This window comes from Trachypithecus francoisi, unplaced genomic scaffold, assembly GCF_009764315.1.
Source record: "Trachypithecus francoisi isolate TF-2019V2 unplaced genomic scaffold, Tfra_2.0 Lachesis_group5, whole genome shotgun sequence".
NCBI lineage: Eukaryota > Metazoa > Chordata > Mammalia > Primates > Cercopithecidae > Trachypithecus > Trachypithecus francoisi.
Window position 1 is genome coordinate 26,131,689 of NW_022681470.1, and position 25,496 is coordinate 26,157,184.

Below are 25,496 nucleotides of genomic sequence, written 5' to 3' on the forward strand. Positions count from 1 at the left end.
TTTCTGTTTCCGGCAGTTTTACTTCCGTTTGTTTAACAGCTGGCCCGGAAGTTTAAGTGAATCTGAGGCTTGGGCTCCAAAAGTTGCCGTACGGTATTTTATTTTAAAGTAGACATCTGTCCGCTTTCCACTTACGGAGGCCTTACAGTGTGTGTTCTGTGTTACTTGAATTTAAACGCACTGCAGAATGTATTTACCCTTCTCTTTTGGAAACGTATTCCGGAAGCGAAACCCTGAGTAATCGGAAGTGGTTAGGAGTGAGAGAGCTGGATATGTGGAGGGCCTGGGCGGGTCGGTTTCTGAATGGAAGAGGTCTGTGAGAAGTTAACCTGGTGATACCGATCCGAAGAGCCTATGAAGTGGAGCCCCCTGAAATACGGAGAATAAGAATATTACAGGTAAATCCGACGACAAGCAGGTATAACTAAGGATGCTGGAAAGGGACGGAGGTCTGGCTGGAGCTTGGTGGCCAGTAGCTTTGGATTTAGGGAACGATTGTTGTTCCCGGAAGGCTTTTTAAGACAGGGATGGAACTTTGGTTTCGACTTCCCGGGACAGCAAAGGTTGACAGACTTGTCGCTTCCCGGCCTATCGCTCTCATACCTGCTCACTCCCCCTGCTTACCTCTTCACCCCCTCACCTTCATTTGGCATTTGCCAGCAGGCACTCGCTGTGCCTGTACGTTTCGCAGAGCAACTATCAAGGGCAGTTTCGGGGATCGTTACTCTTACGAAGGGTTTTTTGGATACCCTTCGTAAGTCTATTTGGAGCAATAGACTGTAGTGTAGAAAAGTTTGTGACTGTTAAGAAAGTCGTCGGGTTCACTAATTGAACTGAGTTGTATCTAGTACTGAGAGCGATCTTTTTTTGTAGTGAAACCAGTTGTCATCTAGTGTACAGTTTGTCATATTTATATCATTACAGTAGCATCACCTTTTTATATGTTCTCTAGTAAATCTGAGTCTGTACTGTAGGCAGTGTGTACATTTCTGAAAGCATGTGCTCAATATATGTTTCTCTTTTTACTTTTGGAGCTATACTATTTTAACTTTTTATTACCAAAAAAGTATGAATTATGTTATCTTGAGTAATATTTTTTGTCGTCTGGTACACTTCTAAACAGAAGCTCCTTTTTGATATGTGTGTGTGTGTCTGTGTGTGCATACGAATTGTGTCAGTATGTCTCCTAAGAAAGTAATTACTTTAAAATTCCTCTTGTCATACGGATGACACAAAACCACCACAGTAACTTCATTGCCATTGCTTGGCTAAAATTCAGGACACACTTCTGACAATTTAGAGTGTATTGGTGAGGATGGTGAAACGGAGTATTTAGAAGTAAACCACCCCAATTTTTTTTTTTTTTTGAGACTTTTAGTAGACGTAACAATGCCTTCTGGGAGAATGGGATATAAGAGACATTTCCCTTTCTAAATGCATGTGTACTAAATACAGAAGCAATTAAAATATCATAACTTTTAAATTAGAGGTACTCAATGAATGTGTTTATATGACATTGTTTAAATTATTTCATATGCATACATTTCTAGGTTGTTCAGTAGACGTCTTGGAGTGCATTTTCAGTGGTTAAGGGGAAAAAATGACTACTAAAAATATAGAAACCAGAGGTAAGTGGCTTTTTTATAATTGTTTTTAAAACATGACATTTATGATGATGTGAAGGAACGTTTGAGCCAGATAACTAGATCTCATGGACCCCCTTGGGAATCATTTGTTATTTCAGATCCCTTTGTGTTTATTCTGTAGTGCAGTGTTCATGTTTCAGTACTTTAGATGTACAAGTGAAATTTAACATCATTAATTAGAATTTATTAGGTGGCTGCTCTTAAACATTTAATGTTAATACAAAGTTTTTAACAGCTATATTCCCTATATGCTAGAAGATTAAGATTTAAATAAGAATATACATTTTTAAAGATTTAACCAGATAGACAAAGCAACTAGGATGTATCAAAGATCTGTTTCATGTTGTATTAGTTTGCTGGGGTTGCTGTAACAAAGTACCATAAACTGTGTGGCTTGAACAACAAAATATATTGTCTCAGTTCTGGAGGCTAGAAGTCCAAGATGAAAATGTCAACAAGGCTGTGCTCCTTCAGAAGGCATTAGAGACACTCTCCTAGCTTCCAGTGGCTTGCTGGCAGTCTTTGGTGCTCCTTGTCTTGTAGACGTACCAACCTTATCTCTGCCTTCATATTCACATGGCGTTCTCCCTGTGTGCATGTTTCTGTGTCTAAATTTACCCTTTTTATAAAGACAGCAGTCATATTGGAAAAGGAACCCAGCCTACTCCTGTATGATTTCATCTTAACTAATTACATCTGCAGTGATCCTGTTTCCAAATGAAGTCTCATTCTGAGGTAGTGGGGGTTAGTACTTCAACATGTAAAGATTTGGGGGACACAATTCAACCCCTAAATTGCTAAATACAGTAGTCACTTTTTAGTCCTAGCTAGTTTGTCCTCTCTAATATTTAATACTGTTGACCATTCCCTGCCTTTTGAGATACTTTCTTTTGATGACTTCAGTGATATCACTTTTATTTTCAGCCTACTCTGTAGCCTTTCACTGTCCAATGCAGTAATTATATGTGGCTATTTGATTTTAAATTAATATTTTCTAAAAAAAATTCAGTTTCTCAATGACACTTGCCAAACTTCAAGTGGTCAATAGGCAAATATGGCTAGTGGCTATTTCAATCACTGAATAAAATTCTGTTGGACAGCACTGCTGAAGCTGTATCTCCTCTGTTTCTTTTTCAGCCTCCTCTCCTTCTTATTTGTCTTTTAAGTATCAGTGCTTTTGACCACTGTTTCTTTTCTACTGTCATGACTTCAGTAATTATCTATATCCCTGATCTCTTTCCTTATGATTGATACCCTTATAGACTACTGCTTACTGGCCATCCTCACATAGCTATAGGCAACAATTTTAACATGTCCCATAGTGAACTTCTCCTGACCCAGCTTATTTTTTTGGATAGGGTGAATTCTACATGCTAGAACCATCAGTGAAAGATGGAAAACTGTTTTCTAGATGCCAGTTTTTCAGCAAGCTGACCTACAGCAGCACACCCTCTCTAAAAGCAGGTTGAAACAAGATTAGGAAACAAGGAAGAAAGATCATGCCCCTAAATACGTAATTGAATTTAATTCAGCTGTGCAACAGCATTTCATAAGTCACCAGAAGGCTTTTATACCATTAAATAAGCAAGTCAGAGACTGTAATGAAAGTAATAAACGGTAGATGAATGGAAAATAAGAGCAGTTACATAATTAATGTGAAAGCAACCAACATGGTGCTTGTCAAAAAGCAAAAACTAAATACAATATTATGATTAGTCATTAAAAGTACTGGCAAGTCCTCAGTGAAATTAAATTACTTTTTAATATTTATTATTACTTGTTTTTAATGAGGATTAGAGTTATAAGGTACTTTAACAAACATGATTTTATGTGATCTTAATTATCCAGTAAGGAAAATAATTCTATTAGCCATATTTCTGTTTAATCTTTCATCTGATGTTAGTGAACAAAAGTTACTCGTATTGCATGGCCTGTGAAAAGGTGTACTTGGTTGACATTTGTCAGTTGTCTGTACTTCCTGTAACTGCCTCAGGAGATAAGTACAGTTGGTTTGGTAATAGCAACAGAACTTCCTCTCAGAAGACATTTGAGCAGTACTGTCATCATAAGAGGGATGTATCATGGCTGCTAGGGCTGTTTCTGAAAAGGAAACATACAGTAAATAGTAATAACTAGAAACTTAAAATCCAAAGCTTTTCTTGGATGTGGGATTAAAATTACAAATAAAGCTATTGAAGTCAAATAGTTTAGTAATAGTAGACCAAATAGGAAGGTCTGAGATATTTAAATATTTTTGATTCCATAAAATAGTCTAACACTAGTTCTGTAGAATAATAGGTAAAAAAGATATTCCATGAGCAGATAAATTCGAGAAATGCTGTATTAAAAGAGAGGCTATAGGACCTCTTAAGAGTCTATAGTGGCCGGGCGCGGTGGCTCAAGCCTGTAATCCCAGCACTTTGGGAGGCCGAGACGGGCGGATCACGAGGTCAGGAGATCGAGACCATCCTGGCTAACACGGTGAAACCCCGTCTCTACTAAAAATACAAAAACTAGCCGGGCGAGGTGGCGGGCGCCTGTAGTCCCAGCTACTCGGGAGGCTGAGGCAGGAGAATGGCATAAACCCGGGAGGCGGAGCTTGCAGTGAGCTGAGATCCCGCCACTGCACTCCAGTCCAGGCGACAGAGCGAGACTCCGCCTCAAAAAAAAAAAGAGTCTATAGTATAACTTTAATACTAATGTACACTGAAACTCCGTAGAGATGCAGTATGCAACATTGCCCACACTTATTTGTCCAGGGAACTCTATCCATAGAGCCTTTGGTAAGAAGAATGCTTAGATTCCAGTTCAGTAAATCTTGATGTAACTCTTAAGTCCATTGTATGTAACTTATTTTACTAATTTAATAATAGCTAACTAAACTTTATTGGGTGATATGGGTGACATTTAAAAAGACTCTTGTTTTAAAATTACCACATGAGAATCCCTAATTTGTTTTAACTGTTTTATAACTGAATTTGTATATGTTCTGGAAAGTCTTTCAGACTATAACCAAGTTAGGAATTAATGATTTAGGGTAGAGGAAAAAAAATAAAGCAGTTTTTAAATGGGTTAGTTTTTGGATGTTAAAAATGAAACACTCTAGGTAGTCTATTAACAGATTAATAAACTTCAGTAAGCATTTATTCATTTTCTCTGTGACAAGGACCATTTTATTAGTTCATGATACAAAGATTAGGAGGCAGTCCATACCCTGAAGAGCACCCAACAGTCTATTCTACAAGAGAAACAAATTATTTTTGAAATATATACTACCATGTTTGCATTACTCTGAAAGCACCAAGGGACGGGAGAAGGATGAGGTTAAGTGCTTTGTCCAAGGTCACACAATACCTGGCAGTAGGGACTTAAGTTATTTTAACTCAGACTCTAGTGAGTTAGAGTTCTTTTCACTACCCCATTCTGCTGACTTAGGTACCTCTCATCATAGATTGAAGTTTTATGAATAAAAGAGAAATATTTGTTCAATGACAGACTATGAAATTTTTTTTGCCTCAATATTCTAGAGCAAGGGTTGGCAAATTGTGGCCCTCAGCCTCCTGAGAATATTTGCAATCAGTTTGATAATAGTGGACATTAACACTATTTAAGCCAAACAGTATCCTGAATTTTAAAAATTCTGTTCTTCCCATTATTAGACCTATGTTATCAAAAAACTATATTCAATTATTGTTGTTATAGTTTGAATTTCATCAATAAATTTTTTTTCTCTTATTAAATACTTACATGGTATCCTCAGTTTTACCTTTTGGTTCACAAAGCCTAAAATATTTACTCTCTGGTCCTTTACAGAAAAGGTTTGCCAGCTCCCATTCCAGAATGTTAGACTAGTGTAGTGACCTTCTTTGTTCTTTCCGTACATTTCACCAATCCTGGTAGGCAATACGAATGAGCAAACCTTAGATATGTTTTAGTTCATTGATAATTGATCACAGGTGGAAGTGATGATGATGAATAATTTAAGGATTGTTTCGTTGGTTCCCTTGGAATAGTGGGGAAGAATAAGGATTGATGTTTTTCTTGACTTAAGCATTACTCATAACTATGGAGCTGTTACCATAGGTCCTTGTCTTCCCACTTGAGATAAGGTAATTATTCATAAATGTGTCCTGGATTGTGCCTACTGCATATGTAATAAAGGTTTCTACATATGTCACAAGGAAAAATAGAATTATGAAAGTTACCAGGTGAGAAAATGTAAAGCCTTGGCTCCTCTCCCTGCTTACCTATGCACATTAGCTAGAATCATAGTTATTACTGAGAGGGAACTATCATGTAATATATAATACAACTTTGATATTCATAAATGCTTGAGTAAGTAGAACAGTTTAAATAAAGTTAAGAGTAAATTGGAATAGAAACAAGTTGATTGAACTTCTTGATTTCCCAACAAGGTATTTTGTTCAAAAAGAGATTTCTGTTAAATACGTATTAATGATTCTTTGCCTTTTAAATTTAACATTAATCATTTTGTAATTTGTTCTTGAATCTCTGTTACTTAAAATTCCAGCTCAAAAATGTTACAGCTTGCCTAGAAATCTTATTTGACCATAATGGAAATATCACACTTGTTTTTTATTTCCTCAGCCTCAGTGGGCCTGAACAATGGCTCTAGTGTGTATTTTTATTGTTGATGGCTTTTATTAATTTATAGTTAATACATGATTCTACATTACTTCTTAAATGCCAGAATGTCTTGTTGACAAAATTAGACAAGTTAGTTAAGTTTAGACAAACTTAAAATCAGATTTTAAGAATACAGGTGGCTAGGTGTGATGGCTCACACCTGTAATCCAAGCACTTTAGGAGGCTGAGGCCAGAGAATTGCTTGAACCTAGGAGTTCAAGACCATTCTGGACAACATGATAAAACCCCGTCCCTACAAAAAAAAAAAAAATTACTTGGTCATGGTGGCACATGCCTGTAGTCCCAGCTACTTGGGAGGCTGAGGTGGGAGGATCACCTGAGCCCAGGAGGTCAAGGCTGCAGTGAGCTGTTTTTAAATGATTCAGTTGAAATTCTCTTTGTGAGTGCTACCATGCTTTGTATTAACTAATTTACCAAACCCACCATGTTAGGCGTTTATTTCACTTTCTGAAGTACCCCTTTGTTTACCTTTTTAAAAGTAGAGTCAGTCCCAAGGCCCAAGGGGTGTTTAAACTTCACTTACATTTCATATAGAAATGAAACTATTTTATTCTAATGTAAAATGTTTTGCAAAATAGAACATATTAACTATACCTCAGATATGGTTCCACCTCCTGTCTAATTAACATAACTCAAGATTCCCAGAACATTTCTACACGGGAAAAATTTGAAAAAAGTAAATCTGTTAATTGAATAAATAGTCCTATAGTCTAGCAATATAACTTTAGGATTCACATAACAGAATGAAAGTCAGAATTATATTTTATGGCATTAAATAAATTAAATTTCCATATCAACATCCAAAGTTTATTAGGAATTTATATAAATAATAATAAAAGCAATAGGACCTAACATTTAATGAGTGCTTACTGTGTCAAATACCATTCTAAACAGTTTACATGTATTCTTATTTATTTTTAAGTACTATACAAATCATAGGCATTGAACATGCAAATAAATAAATAGTAAGGACATTAGGCATAGATCCACAGATTACACTGGTAGAGTGATTTTGGAAGGCATTTCGGCCATACAGATCTTCAACAAACCCATTGATTTTATGCTTGGGAATTTATTTGAAAAAATAATTCAGAAGTTAAGAAAAATATGTAGGTATAAAAGTGTTCAATAAAGTCTTATTTATTATAGTGAAAAATTTGAAAGAGTCTAAATATTCAACAGTAGAATAATAAGAAAGTAAATGCTGTATTAACTTATATTCTAGCCATAAAATAAAAAATATGTTAAGCTTACAAAATTTATTACAAGTGTAAAAGGAATTCTGTTTTAAGTCTTTGTTTTAGGAGATTGTACTACACACACACACACATATATACACGCACACACATATATAGAGAAAGAGAGTGTCTACAGTATGCCACGCATTTGATCTTATTACATATATATATATGGTTTGGTTGGACAGTGATGAATTCACTGAAGACCAATCAGTAGTTCATGATTGTCCTTAATGTTTCTATAGACATAAAATTTCTATTGAAATATTGTTATACCACTTATTGCACACTTATTATATATTATCCTGTAATACATTTTATCTTTTTATATGTATGTCCTGTCCCCTAAATTAGGTAGTAAATTTCTTAAGCATAGTGGTCTTGATAGAATGTCTACCCTACATTAGGTACCCAGCACCATGTTTGCTGCCCGTGACCAGTCAAAGTTCATCATTCTTTTTTTTTTTTTTTTTTGAGACAGAGTGAGCTCCGCCTCCTGGGTTTACGCCATTCTCCTGCCTCAGCCTCCCGAGTAGCTGGGACTACAGGCGCCCGCCACCACACCCAGCTAGGTTTTTTGTATTTTTTTTTTTTAGTAGAGACGGGGTTTCACCATGTTAGCCAGGATGGTCTCGATCTCCTGACCTTGTGATCCGCCCGTCTCGGCCTCCCAAAGTGCTGGGATTACAGGCTTGAGCCACCGTGCCCGGCCAAGTTCATCATTCTAATCATTGTCACTGATCTGTGTGCTCCTCTTTTGTCCTTCTCCTTGTTATCATTCATTTGTTTATAACATATATATGTATAAAACATATATATATGAATACTACATGCAAGGCACTTTATTGGGAATACAGTGCACTCAAATTGAAAGCCACTGGATGGAATGAGAGAACAATAAAATAATTTGGGTATGATGCGGTGAAAGTGAGGTATAAGGATGTTTAATCTGACAATTCAGTATAGTTTCACTTCTGTGAGCAGGGCATAAACTGTTAGGCCTAAGAATAGGATTGAATCTTCATACATTTTTCAGTGTAACGTATATGTTGCTTCCTCTTACTCCAAGAGTTCACAAAAACAGGTGAATCTCTTATGATGTAGATGGTTTCAAATGTGCATATATATAGCTAACATTTATTTTTAACTAACATTATTGAGTGTCTACAGTATGCCAAGCATTTGATCTTATTACATTTTTCTTACCAAAATTCTATAGCAAAGTTGTTATCATCTCCAGTTTGCAAATTAGGAAATAGAGATTCATGGAAGATTAAATTATTTACCTGGGGTTATACTAGGAAGTAAAAGTCAGAACCAAATACTCTGATTCCAAATCTCTGGTCTACTGAAGGAAAGTTTAAACATGTACCTTTTGTTGATACATGATTGTTTTGAAAATTACTTTTTCTCTGATTTTTTTTTTTTTTTTGCATTCTTTTTAGTGCGAGTAATTTTGAATATAGGGTTTAGCATTTTCTTAGCAATTTCTTGCTTAGAAAATTTCTTAGCATTTTCTTGGCATTTCTTCTTGGTAAGTTTCTGTTTTGTTTCCTTTTTGTTAGTCACCCTTACTTCATCCCCAATCCGAGGAGCAGGAGATGGAATGGAAACTGAGGAGCCACCTAAATCTGTTGAAGTTACCTCTGGAGTCCAATCTAGAAAGCATCATAGTCTTCAGAGTCCATGGAAGAAAGCAGTTCCATCAGAGAGCCCAGGAGTTCTTCAGCTAGGGAAAATGCTCACTGAAAAAGCAATGGAAGTTGAAGCTGTAAGAATATTAGTTCCCAAAGCTGCTATAACTCATGATATCCCCAACAAAAACACAAAGGTTAAGTCTCTGGGACATCATAAAGGAGAATTCCTTGGTCAGTCAGAGGGAGTTATAGAACCTAATAAGGAACTCTCAGAAGTAAAGAATGTATTAGAAAAGCTCAAGAATTCTGAAAGAAGGTTACTACAGGACAAAGAAGGTCTTTCAAACCAGCTCCGTGTACAGACAGAGGTAAGAACAGCCTTAATTGATAAATGAGTACTACTCTTTACATCTGGACCTTTTAAATCTGCATGTTAGAAAACTACATTTCTTTATGGGAATGCCATTTATCCTAGCTTGTCATGTCTCTAAAACGCTTCCTCTTAAATTTCTCATTCTCTCTCAGTTCTCTAGAGATACTTTATATTGGGAACTTATACTCTAAACCTCATGGAAGATGGAGGTATGAGGTGCTTTGGACAAGACCACCAATAAGTTATAAAAGTAGGTTACAATTATAAACTGCCAGACCAAAAATTGACCAAGTCAGGCGTAGTAATTGACCAGCAGTCCTTGTTTTAAGGATCCATAAATTTCAAGTATTTTTGCCTGTGTATACAGGATACTTGGAATAAAGAGAATGGTGGTATAACTTACTGTGTCTTCATTGTAAATGAAAAAAATCTGTACTGCTTAAGTGTGTTGCTTTAATCTTTGCATCTTAGTAAAAATTGCCTTGCCCCTTCCCTTGTTTCTCTATTAGACCATACATCTTTTGGCTAGATACAAGTCTTCTTCATAAGTGAGACCATGGTTAGTGGTTTTTATCCAAATAATTTTTAAATAACTAGTTTCTCATTACAAAATGTAGTACAAATTTATGTTGTAAAAATTTCAGAAAATACAGAAAAACACAATGAAAATAGTGCCGCCTGAATCATTTCATCCAGCTATACCTGCATAACCATAGACATTGAGTTCGCTTAGTGTTATAACCCACTTTTTTCAGTTATTAATGTTCTGCCATGTCACAGAATATTCTATTACAATGTCATTATTAATAACAACAGCTTCAATAGCTATACCATATACCAATACCCATTACTTCTTCAATAGCTATACCATATACCAATACCCATTACTGGATATCTGTTTTAATTTTTTGCTGTTTTCAATAAAGATATAAAGAACATACTTAGAAACATACCGGATTACTTCCTTAGCTTTATCTTTTAAAAGTAATTTCTTAGGATGCAATAGACTAACTTATACATGTTGAATAAAAAACATAAGACATTCTAAGTCATATTTTTTATCAAAATGTATTGGTTTTGTTTTAATTTTTTTTCCTTTAAGTGTTGACTGGAACTATTTGTTATTTTCATAATGACTTTTACTCTTATTACAAGAAGCTCAGTTTATTACCACATGGACTGTGGATATAGATGTATAGAGAGTAGTAGAGAGAAATGCTTTGTATATCGTATAGAACTTAAATATTTAATTTTACTTTTTGATAGAGGCTTTAAGTCACGGAGGTCCAAAATTACACAGAAATACAGTCTCTTTTTGTTAATTTTGTTACATTAAAGTTAGTGATATTACTTTGAGCTTGTTGTATTGATCATGTTCTCTTCTAGGTAAATCGTGAGTTAAAAAAGTTACTGGTGGCTTCTGTTGGGGATGATCTTCAGTATCACTTTGAACGTCTAGCCCGTGAGAAAAATCAGCTTATTTTAGAAAATGAAGCCCTAGGTCGAAATACAGCTCAGCTTTCTGAACAGTTAGAACGTATGTCAATACAGTGTGATGTATGGCGAAGTAAATTCCTTGCAAGCAGGTATTTTCTACAGCAAATAGTATTTCATTTCCTAGGTTTTGCTCCATCAGGTCTTTGATCTATAACACAAGAAAGTAGATTGCAGTGTGAAAATTTCCGACTAAGGTCATCAAAGTACTTCATTTAAGATGTGGACTCTCTCTCCTCTGGATAGTCACACAGTCTTCCTAAATGGAGAAGTGATATAGGGATCATCCCTTATTCCCAAGTTCTAGTTTACTGTATAGTAAAAATACAATGTTTAAGACTGAAACAAAACTGTAAATTCAGACGTCTAGTAAACATTAAAATCACAAAAAGCCAAACTATTTTTCCCCATTCAAATATTTGAACTCCCTAAGATAATATTATTCATTCTAAATGCTCTCTTCTCATAGTTCTTTTAACTATACAATAAAGCTTCCCGACCTTTTTCTCTCCATGCACAAATGGAAAATTATAACATTTTTGTGACATACTGGATGAGGCTACTCTCCTATGGCGGGGAAAACGCCGGGGTCCTCATCCAGGCCTCTCGACACACTGGTGGTTGGGAAACTCTACTATATAGAATGATTCTTTGTCTGTTTATCCCCTCCCTGCCTCAATTTACAGTTACCGGCTAACAAGATCTGGATGTTATCCATCTGTGTATTTCTGGTACTTAGCAAAATACTTTACAGAGTATGTTTAATAACTGTTGATTTAAATTGAATCATCTGGAGATTTCTCACAAAACAACCATAGGTTTACAGGGTGTATTTGAAGAACCATTGATTGTGATGAATACATTTTTAGGAAAATGTTTTTTTCATGTCTTAATATCTCTGACACTTTCTAGCAGTTGTTCACTCTCATAACAGTCTTTCATTTATCTCCTAATTGTGCTAGTTCATTATGCTATTTGGAAAAATGAACTATTTATTCACTTAGAATGAAAGTTAATTGATTCTTATTGAACTTTTTTTTAAGAAGCAAATCATGCATCTAGTATACAAATTACTGCAATATGCAACATTTTAACATCCTGATCAACACCAATAGTAACGTTTCATTAAATTTTTAAATAAAAATTAAATACAATTTTATTGGTATTTTAATTGATGTAATCTTCTATTGTCAAAATTATTTTCATTTTGAGGAATTTGGTAGTAACTGCAGTCTCAGACTTAAATTTTAATTTTAAATTTTTCAGCTGATTAACCATACTCAAACATTTTGCTTCAATTGCATCAATAGAAAATTGGTTAAATAAAATTTTGTGTATCCAATCAGTAGAAAACATGAAGCTAATTTTTGAAAAAAGGGAATGAGATAGCTCTATATGTGCTAATATGGAAAAGTCTCTAAGATGAATTATTAAATGAAAAACTAAGATTTAGAAAAGTGTGTATTCAGTATCTCTTTTTGTAAATAAAATGGATAAATTTATTTTTAACACATATGTATATGTTGAAACATACATAAATTATTTTTTTTGAGAAGTGTAAAGAAACCTTGTTGGCTGCATATAAAAGAAGGATAGGGATGCTGGGCATGAGGAAAGACTTTATATAAGTCTTTTTATATCAATATTTTTCTGAGGGCAAAGAGGTGGTTGAGTGTAAGAAGATAATTTAGTTTTGTTTGCCTCTTTAAGTTTTTCTGTGTTTAAAAACATTTAATAATTTTTTCTTTCAAATTTTTGTCAATCTAGAGTAAGATTGAGATGTATTCCAAAAGTCATTATATAGGAAAGTTGAATAACTTTTGCCTTTGTCATTGTCTCAACGAATATTTTAACTGAATCCCTTTAATGAACTCTAAGCTCATAAACATTTTTAGTGTTCTTTAGTCAAAATTTAAAAACTGTGAAGTAACTACACTATGTTAAATCTTTGTTAGCTTCTGAAAATGACAGTCACAAAGTAGTATATTCAATTTTTTACACTGTATTATTGTCAGCAAATTTATATGTAAGATTTTAATCTTTTTCAGGGTAATGGCAGATGAGTTAACCAACTCAAGAGCAGTTTTACAGCGTCAAAACCGTGATGCACATGGGGCTATACAAGATCTCCTAAGTGAACGGGAACAGTTTCGTCAAGAAATGATAGCTACCCAGAAGTATGGCACTTGTTTACATTCTGAACTCTTCTGCTTTCTCCTGCAAATTACGTTATTGTACTTTTGTGTTTGTTTGTTTGTTTTTGTTTTTGGTGTGTCTACATTTGATAACTTACTGAGCATATACTTTTAGTAGCATTTTAAAATAGATGCTCTGGGAGGGAGGAGGACTAAAAAAATAGAAGGCATGCTTTTCACATTCTTAATTGGGGAAATAATTAGTTATGCCTGTATTAGAAGGATTCTCTGGATTTAAAAGCAATTGCTGGTTATAGTTGTAGTCGTACAGTTTTTGGTAGAAGCCAAGGAGTGTACCTGTCTCTCCTGTGGAAGGAGATCTTTTTGAAGACTTTCTGCAGTGTTAGAGCTTGTTTTCATGTCCATATACTCCAGAACTATCAAAATTGATGGTCTTCCTTAAAAGCCTTTTGCATTTTTATGTAGTTGATTTATTACAGATAGAATCAGTAAGTGTCAAAGAGCAAATTATAGGGGACACTAGAAGAAAGAAAACACAAGAAACCTCTAGCCAGTTTAATCAGGAAAAAAAGAGAAGATATACATTACCAGTATCAGGAATGAAGGGGGGGGTACAATATAGACACTATACACATAAAAAAGATAATACAGAAATGTTATGAACAAATCCATGTCAATAAATTCAGTAATTTAGATGAAATGGACAAACTCCATAAAAAACAAACTACCAAAGGTTACTCAAGAACAAATAGATAACCTGAATAGCCCTAACCTATTAAAGCAAATATAATAATTTATAGTTAAAAACTAAATATTTTCCAGTAAAGGAAATTCCAGGTCTAGATGGATTCACTGATGAATGCTAGTAAACATCTAAGGAAGACATAAAACCAAATTTACAAAAATTATTCTACAAAATGGAAGAGAAGGAAACAATTTCCAACTCATTTCATGAGGCCAGCATTATCTTGATACCAGAACCATTAGCCAAAAACCACCAACTAATATCTCTAATTGACATAAATGCAAAAATCCTTAACAGAATTTTAGTGAGTCAAATCCAATAATACATAAAAAGTTTTATACATTATGACCAAGTAAAGTGAATCCCAGAAATTGTAGATTGATTTAGCATTCAAGAATCAATTAATGTAACTCACCAAAAAAGAAAAACTGTATGAATATCTCCATAGTTTCACAAATTATGTAAGTAGTTCCTATACTAAAAGGTGAGAACGAAAAAAAGTACTATTTGTTAAATGCTTTTCAGGCAACAACCTAGTAGATTAACATATGCTTTCTGTAGTCTAACTTACTCAACTAAGACATCCAAATTTATGGAACTCTGAGAGAGAAAGGGATCAGAGAAAGATGTTATATAATTTCAGAAATATTTTTATTACTTATTTACTATTATTAGTTTTTACATTTTGCTCTCTTACTAATGTCCAGTGTTCATGTGTGTTCTATGCAGATTATTGGAGGAGCTCTTAGTCTCTTTGCAATGGGGAAGAGAGCAAACTTACTCCCCTAGTGTACAACCCCACAGCACAGCAGAGCTAGCATTAACAAATCACAAGTTGGCAAAAGCAGTAAATTCTCATCTTCTGGGAAATGTTGGCATTAACAATCAAAAAAAGATTCCATCAACAGTTGAATTCTACAGCACTCCAGCTGAGAAAATGGCTGAAACGGTAAAATATTTTCTCTTTTGTGATCTGTGGAAGTTCTAAGACTGTCCTCTTACTGAAAGGTGACATATTATCATGGAAAGTGTTTGGCATTAGGAATTAGGAAATGTGGGATCTAAACCACTCATGCTATTGAGTGTGTTATCTTGGAGGAAATTATTTCCTCTTCTGAACTTTAATATTTTCTAACACTACTATTTTTAAGGACAAAAAAAGTAATTGTTTTGAAAGAGGTCCTATGTTTTAGCTATTTATTGAGTCACTGATAATCCTTTTCTTGAGTTCATTTTGATATAAAAACCACTGCGTAGAATTTTTAATGTAGTAGATTAAATCAGTATATTAATAGATTAGATTACTTCTGATCTAAGAAATTATTTAATGCCCACATATAGATGGAAATGTATCAAGTACTACAGAACGGATAGTATAGTCGTGGATGAATTCAAGGTCCATGCAGCTGGCTTGTCAAATACTCATCTCACATTTCTGTGACAACAACCAAGTTCACCTTCATTACAGCTCCCATGTCCCCATCCTGGGTCACTGCCAGTCGCCGTAACTTTTGCACTATTAAAATCTTCAACTCAACATCTCTCTCTCTCTCTCTCTGTGATCTGTGATCTCAACTTTTTTTCTTCCCAACTCTGATTCTTCATTCTGACTCTCTGGATGTGAACACATCTTTGATCACATAATTGTTTTTATTCCCTCGCTCCCTGTATTTTTTTCTGTATCTCATCAGCTCACTCTTCTAGTTTCTCGTCCGGCTCTAGCTTGCCTAGACTCCATTCATAAGTGCCTTACTGCCTTATCTTCCTCTCCGAGTACGCTGAAAACCCCAGTCCTGTGTCAGTTCAGCTGTTTACCTTTTTGTTTCAGTACCCGTCAAATACTACCTCACATTCAGCAGATGACTTTCCTTCCTAATCCACAGAAGAAAAAGGGCACAGAGGCAGAAAACTGCCTGAAGGTCTCATTTGATATCTAGAAGCCTATCTGTATGGCAGCATACATTTCTCTGAGAGGAAAAGGTGTCCTTCCTCTTCTCCTAAGCATACTTCCCCTCTAGGCTCTGGCTTCACCCTCAACAGTTATTCTTTCTCTGTGTTGGCTCTTTCCTTTTGGCTTACAAACATGTCTAAGCATCATTCATCTAAAAAAGAAAAATCTTCCCTCTATTGTAAGATCTCTGGATATGGCTTTATCATCTTCCCTTCACATCCAAGAATCTTGGACAAGTTGTCCATACATGTTTGTACTTACACACCATCCATTCCTCAATTACTACCATCACTTAAATCTGTAGACTTCCTGCCCCACTATTCTCAGTAAGTACTCTTAAAAAGGTCATGAACATTTACTATCATATTATACTGTATGGAGCATTCCTTCCTTGAAACTCCCTTGACCTTTGTAACATCACTTTTTCTTGGCCCTCTCTGAACTCTTCTTCATAGACATTTTTCCTCCTTTAGATGTTGATGTTTCATAGGAATCTGTTTTCCCCTTTTCAAAAATCCCTTCATTTCCTAAACACCATACTCTTGCAATGATTCACTACTTTTGTGACCATTGTTTCTAAGTTTTTGAGGGGGAGGGGCATCCTCTTCCTGTGACCCCTCTTGAGCTTTCTTAACATAACATACTTTCTGTATTCTCTTGGTGTTATTCTGTTACCATAGCTTTATGCTTGTGACTCTTCCGTCTCAGACTTTTTTCTGAGTCTGAGAGATTTATATCCAGCCAGGCATTTCCATCTACTTGTTCCACAGATGACTAAAAATAGAACCTCTTTTCTCCTTGCTTTTGCATTTGTACAGCCCCCCTCCCCTAAAAATCTCCTCCTCTTCCTGTACTCCCTGTCTTGATGAATTATACCTACTCTATAGTGCTGTTTTCAGATTTCCATAAAAAACACATATAAAGCCTGTAGCAGTTTCCAACATACTGTAATTTCTCAATAAATGGTAGCTATCATTTTTACTCTTTCCTTCATTCCCCTAGTCCTGTTGATTTTACAGATGTTACCAGTTTTTTTCTAATTTATCCCCTCTCAAGTTCAAACACCTGACTTCCAGCCTAGCCCACTGCAGTTGCCCCCTCACTGATACCCTGCCCTGCTTCTTAGCTGCTCCTGCCCACCCACTACTGCCAGAGAGTATTTCAGAAGGCCAGTTCAGTCATCAAACAGCTCCCAGTCTCCCTCATTATTGAATCAGAATTCATTCATACTGTATAGAAGGCTTTTTATAATCTTTTTTCCATCTCCCCTTCTCAAGAACCATTTCCCAAGTGTCACTACCCACTACACTTCACATTCCAGCAGGGTTTAACCACTTTTCATGATGCACATAGGCCATTGTATCTCATGCCTCTGTACATACTTTTTCTTGTCTAGACTGCCTTCTCTGCACCTCTTTTGTTGCCCAACCTCTATACTACCTTTAAGAACCTGCCTTCTCTGAATCTTGCTGGCAATCTGAAGTGTTCCTTCTCCAGCCTTCCGTTGTACTTTGCACTTATATCTATAATTGCCCTTTACCGTATTAAATTATAATAGTTTGATTTTCCATCCCTCTCCCAAACTGTAAACTCCTAAAGGGCTGGGGACTTTGTGTTTTTATGTTTCCTCAAGGTCTAGCATAATCCTTTGCACATAGTAAGTGCTCAGCTACTTACTGAATGAGTCAGTACCTAAAATTAATCATTTTTATCCAAAACTTTGTTTCTTCTTTTCTGTTCTCTTTGTTGGGAAATTGTGTCACTGCCTACTTAGTTGCTGCCAGTAGCATTTGGTATAGTTGACTGCTCCCTCTTTCTTGAAATACTCTTTCCTAGGTTTATAGAACCTAATACCGTACAGGCTTTTCTCTTTTATCCATCCATTTTATTTCACTATACCATGTTAGGTATCCTCAGGGCTTGATTTAGATCCCCTTCTTCTCCCAGTCTTTTATCCACCACATTCTCCTATTTAACAAAACTGACAGCCCTTCTTCCTTAGTGTCTCTTAAACTTTTCAGTTCCATTGCTTCAAGGTGCTGTCATTTCTTAGCTAGATTATTACAATAACCTTCCTTTTTCTGTTCTTCTTATGTCTACTTATGCATACTGCTTCCTCCATCCCCCATACTGTGTATAGAATGATCTCTCTGAAAGGCACCCTGCATAAAATCCTTCCCCATCACTTTCAGGCTAAAATACAGAAACCTTTCTGTTCATATTAGTATGTCAGTCTCCTGCTCCTGAATTCCCTTAGCATTTTGTTTCTCTCTCTCTCTCTAAAGACTTGTAATGTAATAACATCTTTATAGTATTTGAGAACTTATTTTCTCTTCTAAATTTATAAACAACGTTAAGGCAAGCCCTTCATCTTTGCTTATCCTCTAGCACCAAACCAAATTCCATAAAAATAGAAGGATCTCAAAAACTAAATTGAAAAAGCAGTCTAGTTGAAAAATAGAGGTGCTAAAGTAAGTTGATGGCTCTTAAATAATGCCAGGACATTCTTAGAGTAGTGATGGCTCTTTGGGTTTGGTGGTAACTTAGAAGGGAAAAAAAAAATCTGCAGGACCACATGACTGCTAGGGAAACAGGCATCACCAGCCATTCCAGAAAGCTGCTTTGAACAAGCCTTATATAAGAAAGAGAGAAAGCACTTTTCCCGATTCATTTCACAATTCTTTCCAATTGCAGTGCTTGCTACCTTTGTACCATAACCCAAACACATCATGTGGTGATGATTAAGAAAATATGAACACGAGAATCGAGAGCTGTGAGCCAGGCACGTTATCCCTGCCCTTAACTGGAGAACTTTTTTCAGCTCAAGAGTTCCTGTTTTGGGTCTCAGTAAAGGAGACAGATTAGGAAAAATCAGAGGAGAAGAAGAATTAGGAGAGCATTGTGTTGTGTAATCCAGGAAACAAAAACATGGCTGTAATCATAAAATACTGCATATAAATTAGAAAAAGAGAAATGAAAAGCCATTGATACTATAAATGAAAAGTTATCAAGGATTCTGAAATATCATTTCCATAGAAGAATGGATCCTTCTATTTTTATGGAATTTGGTTTGGTGCTAGAGGATAAGCAAAGATGAAGGGCTTGCCTTAACATTGTTTACAAATTTAGAAGAGAAAATAAGTTCTCAAATACTATAAAGATGTTATTACATTACAGGTCTTTAGAGAGAGAGAGAGAAACAAAATGCTAAGGGAATTCAGGAGCAGGAGACTGACACACTAATATGAACAGAAAGGTTTCTGTATTTTAGCCTGAAAAATATAGAAATCTTGATTCTGAGCAGTTGAATGAAAGATTGAAGAGGGGAAGTAGTAAGTCCATTTTGGTTAAGGAAAAAAAATTGACATCACTTAATGATATACTTGACTTATAAAAAAACTGACATCACTTAATGATATAACCTCATTTTCTTCTATGTTTTCCTGCTTTCCTACCAATATCTGTGAAACATTAATGTCATCATTTAAAAATATATGTAACCTAGATAATCTAGTAATTAGACATCAATGTTAAATTTACAGCTTAAGAAAGGAAGTTGTCTTTTCAATCAGATTCGTCATTCAGTTTTTATAAGTTACATATTAATGAAGCGTAACTTTATAGGTAGGTATACATCAATGAAATCATAGGCTTTTACTATCTATATTGCATACTTCTGACATTATATCTTATTTTCCTTAGGTTCTAAGAATTTTAGATCCAGTTACCTGTACAGAGAGTTCACCAGATAATCCATTTTTTGAGTCTTCACCAACCACCTTACTTGCTACAAAGAAAAATATTGGACGATTTCATCCCTATACTAGATACGAAAACATAACTTTCAATTGCTGCAATCACTGCCAGGGAGAACTGATTGCCCTTTAACAGTCAATATGTTGGAGGCATGCTAAGGTACTTGCTTATTACCCAAGAGTCATTATTATTTGGGAACTGGGGTTCTTACGATGCTAGAAGTAATATCACTTCCTATTTACAAACTGTATACACCCAAAGATGTTTTATGTACTAGACTCCAGATTACCCTTTCTTAATAAATATCTCAGGGTAAGTAAAGAAAGAAACTGTATAGATATATTTAAAATAGAGAATACTTTCCAAGCAATACATGATACTTTTCCTAAAAGACTCTAAAAGATTCTGCAACTCTCTTTTAAGCACTAAATTATTGTTTATCTTGCTGGATATTTTATATGAACAGTGTTTATTTAGATGCACTAAAGCAAAGGTAGGCAAACTACAACCATGGGTCAAATATGGCCACACCCATTCATTTGCTATTGTCTAAGTTGCTTTTGCATTACAACTGCAGAGTTGAATAGATGCAGCAGATCCTTTACAGAAAAAGTTTTCTGACCCCAACTCTAAAGTAATTGTAGTAGGAAGCTGGAGAACTTTCTTTCCCTTTATGGTAATTTTTTGAGCTACAAAAGAGCCTTGCAGAAATGGATGAAGGGATTAATCTTTTAAAAATAAATGCTATATAATAAAAAAATATTTTAGAGCCAAATTAACAGGTACTTCAGCAAAACATGCTCATTTTATGCAGGGGATTCTGTATTCGGAATGGACACAATCTGACATATATAAAAGAAACAGATTCTTAACTATTGACTTATTTAGAAAATGCAACAGACAAGAATATCCAACTTGATATTTATAAAAGGTAGACTTTTTCTAAAACAGTGTATAAGCTCAAAGAAAAAAATACAATCTATCTATATATTATGTAATATATATTATTGTATATTTATGATTAGCCATCATAAATGCCCATTGCTTGGCCTTTAAGAATAATCACATAATATTTATATCAAATTATACAAATTTGTTGCAGAAGTGCCTGTCAGAGAAATCATCAAAAGACAAACCTGGTCAAATAATAATAATTGTAATGTCTATGATTTTTTTTTTGTCTGACTCATCTGAGTTATATTTAGTTTTCAAGTGGCAATAAATTGATCTACCTTCTTTACTGTGACTATTCCTTTTTTCCCCCAGAATTAGTGCTTTGGTTTAGGTCTCTGTCTAGCTTAACTACTTCCAATTGATTCTTCAGCCTTTTCTTTTAGGTTTACTTACTATAAAAGTGTCAGAAGAAAACATAAGGGGAAAGCTTCACGACATTGTATTTGGCAGTGATTTTTTGAATATGACAACAGAAGCACAGGCAACAAGAGAAAAAATAGATAAATTGAATTTCATCAAAATTTCCAATTTTTGTGCATCAAAAGATGCAGTGAAAAGGCAACACAGAGAATGGGAAAAAATATTTGCAAATCATATATCTGATAACTGTCTAGTGTCCAGAATATATAAAGCACTCCTACAACTCAACCACCAAAAAACAACCCAATAAAAATTAGCAAAGGGGCTGGGCATGGCGGCTCATGCCTGTAATCCCAGCACTTTGGGAGGCTGAGGTGGATGGATCACCTGAGGCCAGGAGTTCAAGACAAGCCTAGCCAACATGGTGAAACCTCATCTCTACTAAAAATAGAAAAAATTAGTTGGCATGGTGGTGGGCACCTGCAATCCCAGCTACTTGGGAAGCTGAGGCAGAGAATTGTTTGAACCTGGGAGGCAGAGGTTGCGGTGAGCCGAGATCATGCCACCACTGCACTTCAGCCTGGGCGACAGAGTGAAACTCTGTCTCAAAAAAAAAAAAAAAAAATACAAAAAAGTAGCCATGCATGGTAGTGGATGCCTGTATTCCCAGCTACTTGAGAGGGTGAGGCAGGCAAATTGCTTGAACCCGGGAGGTGGAGGCTGCAGTGAGCCGAGATCGCGCATTGCTCTCCAGCCTGGGCAACAAGAGAAACTTCATCTCAAAAAAAAAAACAAAAAAAAAAAATTAGCAAAGGACCTGAATAGACATTTCTCCAAAGAGGACATACAGATGGCCAATAAGCACATCGGAAGATGCTCAACATAACTACTCATTAAGGAAATGCAAATTAATATCCCTTCACATCCATTAGGATGGCAATTATCAAAAGAGCAAATTATAAATGTTGTCAAAGATGTGGAGAAATTGGAACCCTTATGCATTGTGTTTGGGAATGTAAAATGTTGAAAACAGTGTGACAGGTCCTCAAAATATTAAACATACAGTTGCCATATGGCCTAGCAATTCTGCTTCTAGGTAGATTCCCAAAAGAAAGCAGAAACTGGGATAGATATTTGTACAACAGTGTTCACAGCTGCATTATTCAAAATAGCCAAAAGGTGGATATAACCCAGTGTCCATTAATGGATGAATAGATTAACAAAATCTGGTATATACATGTGAAGAAATACTATTCAGCCTTAAAAAGGAATGAAATTTGATGCTACAATGTAGATGAACCTTTATAATATTACACTAAGTGAAATAAGTCAGACACAAAAAGTCAAATATCAAATGATTCCATTTAGATGAATTCCTAAAAGAGACAAATTTGTAGAGACAGAAAGCAGAAGAGTGGTTGTCAGGGCCTGGAGAGAGTGTAGAATGGGAAGTTTTTATTTGGTGGTATAGAATTACAGATTGGGATGACAAAAAAGTTCTGGAGATAAACAGTGATGATGATTGTACAACAATGTCAGTTAATGCTACTGCATTGTACATTTAAAAAATATTTAAAATGGTAAATTTTACACGTTACAATTTAAAAAAAAATTACACTCTTGTAACCACAAACTAGTGGCACACTTCTGCAACTGTTGGTTTAACGGTGTCAATAACAATAAAGATAAGAGTTAGTGAGCTAAATTTAAAAAATAAAAAAGATCTCAAATGAGCAATCTAACATAACACCTTAAGGAAATAAAAAAAGGACAAACTAAACCCAATGTGAGCAGAAGGAAGGAAATTAAGATTAGAGTGCAGACAAATAAAATAGAGAATAGAAAAACGAGAGAGATAATGAAAGAAGTCAAAAGTTTTGACAAATCTGTAGCCATACTAAGAAAAATAAAACATGTAAAACTAAAAGCAGAAATGAAAATGGGGACATTATTAGTAACCTTACATAAAGAAAAACTGTACACCAATAAACTAGGTAGTTTACAGACAAACTCCTAGAAAGACATGCATTAGCCCATTCTCATGCTACTAAAAGAAATAACCTGAGTAATGTATAAAGGAAAGAGGTTTTCAAAAAGGGAGAATTATTCTGAGGCTAGACCATGTAATGCTTTTACAGTGCACTTAAAAATTTTTTTTTTCCACACGAGATTTCTAAGTGTCTAAATTACATTTTTTCTTAAAGAACCCAGAGTAGCTTCTGTTGCAATAGCTATTAATGAAGAAAACAGAATTCAGTCAACCGAGAAGAAAAAAACTTTTGCTCAAAAAGACAAGGTCCTAAGAGAGAAATAAACAAAAACATGAAGGCCTTTTAAATACAAGCATGCACACGTGCACACATACATTTACATATCTTGGATGTTAGCTTTTAATTAAGCTGACTTAACCATTGAGCTCCTAAAAATTATATTTTCCTTCCCAGAGGCCTCTCAGCAGAAATGGACCCAATACCTCCCGTTTTTAAGTTTACATGGTATCAAAAGGAGTGAGACAGATACACAAACAAGTGGAGACAAATTTTGGACAACACAAGGGGAAGTGCACTTGGGCAAAACAGATTCAAAACCTGATCTCAATAAAAATGCAAAGCGGGTGTATAACCAAGCCTTATTGCTTCCCTTGCCAGTGCCGGACAAATGGCTTAACAAGCCTAGATAGGAAATCAATAGGCTCGCGGCGGCATACCATCTGGTTAACTCACCCTTTGAGTTCCTCCGCTCCTGATCTCCATTCTAACCCAGTAGTGTAAGGGATGCGCACTTTTGAGCACGGGACAGCCTTCAAGAGGGTCCCCGGGAAAATCTCACCTGCAGCTGCTGGGATGCCCCTGAAGACTGTCTCGTTGCAAGCCGCTGACTGCTAAATGCAGCACCATTCTGGTCTCTCCTGGCTGACCCACCAAATTTTGTTCCCAGATCAAACAGGGTCATCGGGCTGCTGTTTCTTGTGGCCCATAACGAGATGCAAAAGAACTGGGGAGGAAGAGAGTTTTCATTTCTGCAGCCGGTTACAGGGAGAAAGCCTGGAAATTATTGCCAGACCAACTCAAAATTACAAAGTTTTCCAGAGCTTATATACCTAAGCTGTATGTCCATGTGTAAGTGTGCATTCATCTAAGGATGTGATTAACTTCTTTTAATCTATAACTAAGATCTGAGTCCTGAAGACCTTCCTCTGGAGCCTCAGTAAATTTACTTAATCTAAATGGGTCCAGGTGCTGGGGGGATTACCCTTGTCTCCTGCTAAATCATGGAGGTTTGGGGAGTTCCTTCCGACCCCCAATAACTTGTACGTGGAGGCCTGGGAAGTTTCTTCAGACCCACAATAAAACTTGTTTTAATCCTAAATGGGCCTTGTAAAGAATTCCTTTATTATTTTGTCATGCTTTAAGGCCCAGGAAAGGCCTAGGCAAAACTCTTGATGGGCTTTTATGTCATCCCAGCCTTTGTATAAAGGGACTGGCTTTTAATATTTAATTTAACCCCTCTCAGTCAGTAGTAAAACAGTTGTTATGGAGGCCTGCATGAGTGAGACCTGGCCTGCCACAATCCTGTGTTCATGTATTGAAAGACTATATTATTAAGATGGCAGTACTACCCAAAGCAGTCTACAGATTCACTGAAAGCCCTACCAAAATTCCAAAGGCCTTTTTGCAAAAATGGAAAAGCTGACCTTCAAATTCATATGGAATTGTAAATGCCATGAATAGTCAAAACAATGCAGAAAAGGCCAAAGTTGGAGGACTCCCGCTTCCTGGTTTCAGAACTTACTATAAAGCTGCAGTAATCTGAACAGTGGGCTGTTGGCACAAGTACGGATGATACTAACATACAGATCAATAGAATAGAATTGAGGCTTCAGAAATAAACCCATACATCTGTGGCCAACAGACTTTCAACAAATGATGCTGCAATAACTGAATGTACACATACAAAAAAACGTTGAACCTCTGTGATATTGTGATAGAAGAAGAAATACATATTTTGGTCTTGTACCAGTTTCCTGGCACATAGCTCCTAAAACCCTTGGAACATCCCAAGTCCCCAAGCTGTGAGTGTCTTTGTATGCTAATGAAATGACTAATGTCTGGGGGACCTGAATGGGGGGTAGTTGCCAGGAGGAACCAACCAAGTAATTAGAGAGCAGACCTCCAGGGGAGAGGGAAGTCCTGAAGGTTAAGTTGATCACCAGTAGCCAATGATTTAATCATTCATGCCTCCATAATGAAGCCCCTCACTCCATAAAAACCCAAAAGGTTTAAGACAGCTTTCTAGGTTGCTGAACATGTGCAGGTACCGAGAGCATAGAAGCTCCACCACCCTTCCTCCATACTTTGCCCCATGAATCTCTTCATTCTGGCTATTCCTGAGTTGTATCCTTTTAAAAAGAGATAAACGTGTTTCTCTGAGTTCTGTGAGCCATTCTAGCAAATTACTGTGGAAACTGTAACTGGGGGACCTGTTATTTGCAATTGATGTCCGAAGTAGGGGGCAGTT

At 35.8% G+C, this 25,496-nt stretch overlaps 1 protein-coding gene across 3 annotated transcripts; it reads left to right on the forward strand.

The window, feature by feature from the left end:
• The first annotated feature begins 48 nt into the window (after positions 1-48).
• BLZF1 (basic leucine zipper nuclear factor 1) lies at positions 49-20,904 on the forward strand. 3 transcript variants are annotated; one of them, XM_033198956.1, is made up of 7 exons: positions 49-398; positions 1,551-1,628; positions 9,118-9,557; positions 10,949-11,148; positions 13,105-13,233; positions 14,687-14,906; positions 19,611-20,904. In XM_033198956.1, the coding sequence occupies exons 2-7, from the start codon at positions 1,601-1,603 to the stop codon at positions 19,794-19,796; spliced, it is 1,203 nt and encodes a 400-aa protein (XP_033054847.1). In that variant the 5' UTR covers positions 49-398; positions 1,551-1,600; the 3' UTR covers positions 19,797-20,904. The 3 variants fall into 3 exon arrangements, with proteins under 3 accessions (XP_033054847.1, XP_033054848.1, XP_033054849.1); XM_033198957.1 differs by having other exon boundaries at positions 283-418; XM_033198958.1 differs by lacking the exons at positions 49-398; positions 1,551-1,628 and adding an exon at positions 5,888-5,981.
• The last annotated feature ends 4,592 nt before the right edge of the window (positions 20,905-25,496 follow it).

Coding starts and splice junctions, on each gene's coding strand:
- BLZF1 (XM_033198956.1), top strand. CDS start 1,601: ATGACTACTAAAAATATAGAAACCAGAG. Junction 1,629..9,117: donor TAAAAATATAGAAACCAGAG/GTAAGTGGCTTT, acceptor CCTTTTTGTTAG/TCACCCTTACTTCATCCCCA. Junction 14,907..19,610: donor CTGAGAAAATGGCTGAAACG/GTAAAATATTTT, acceptor TATTTTCCTTAG/GTTCTAAGAATTTTAGATCC.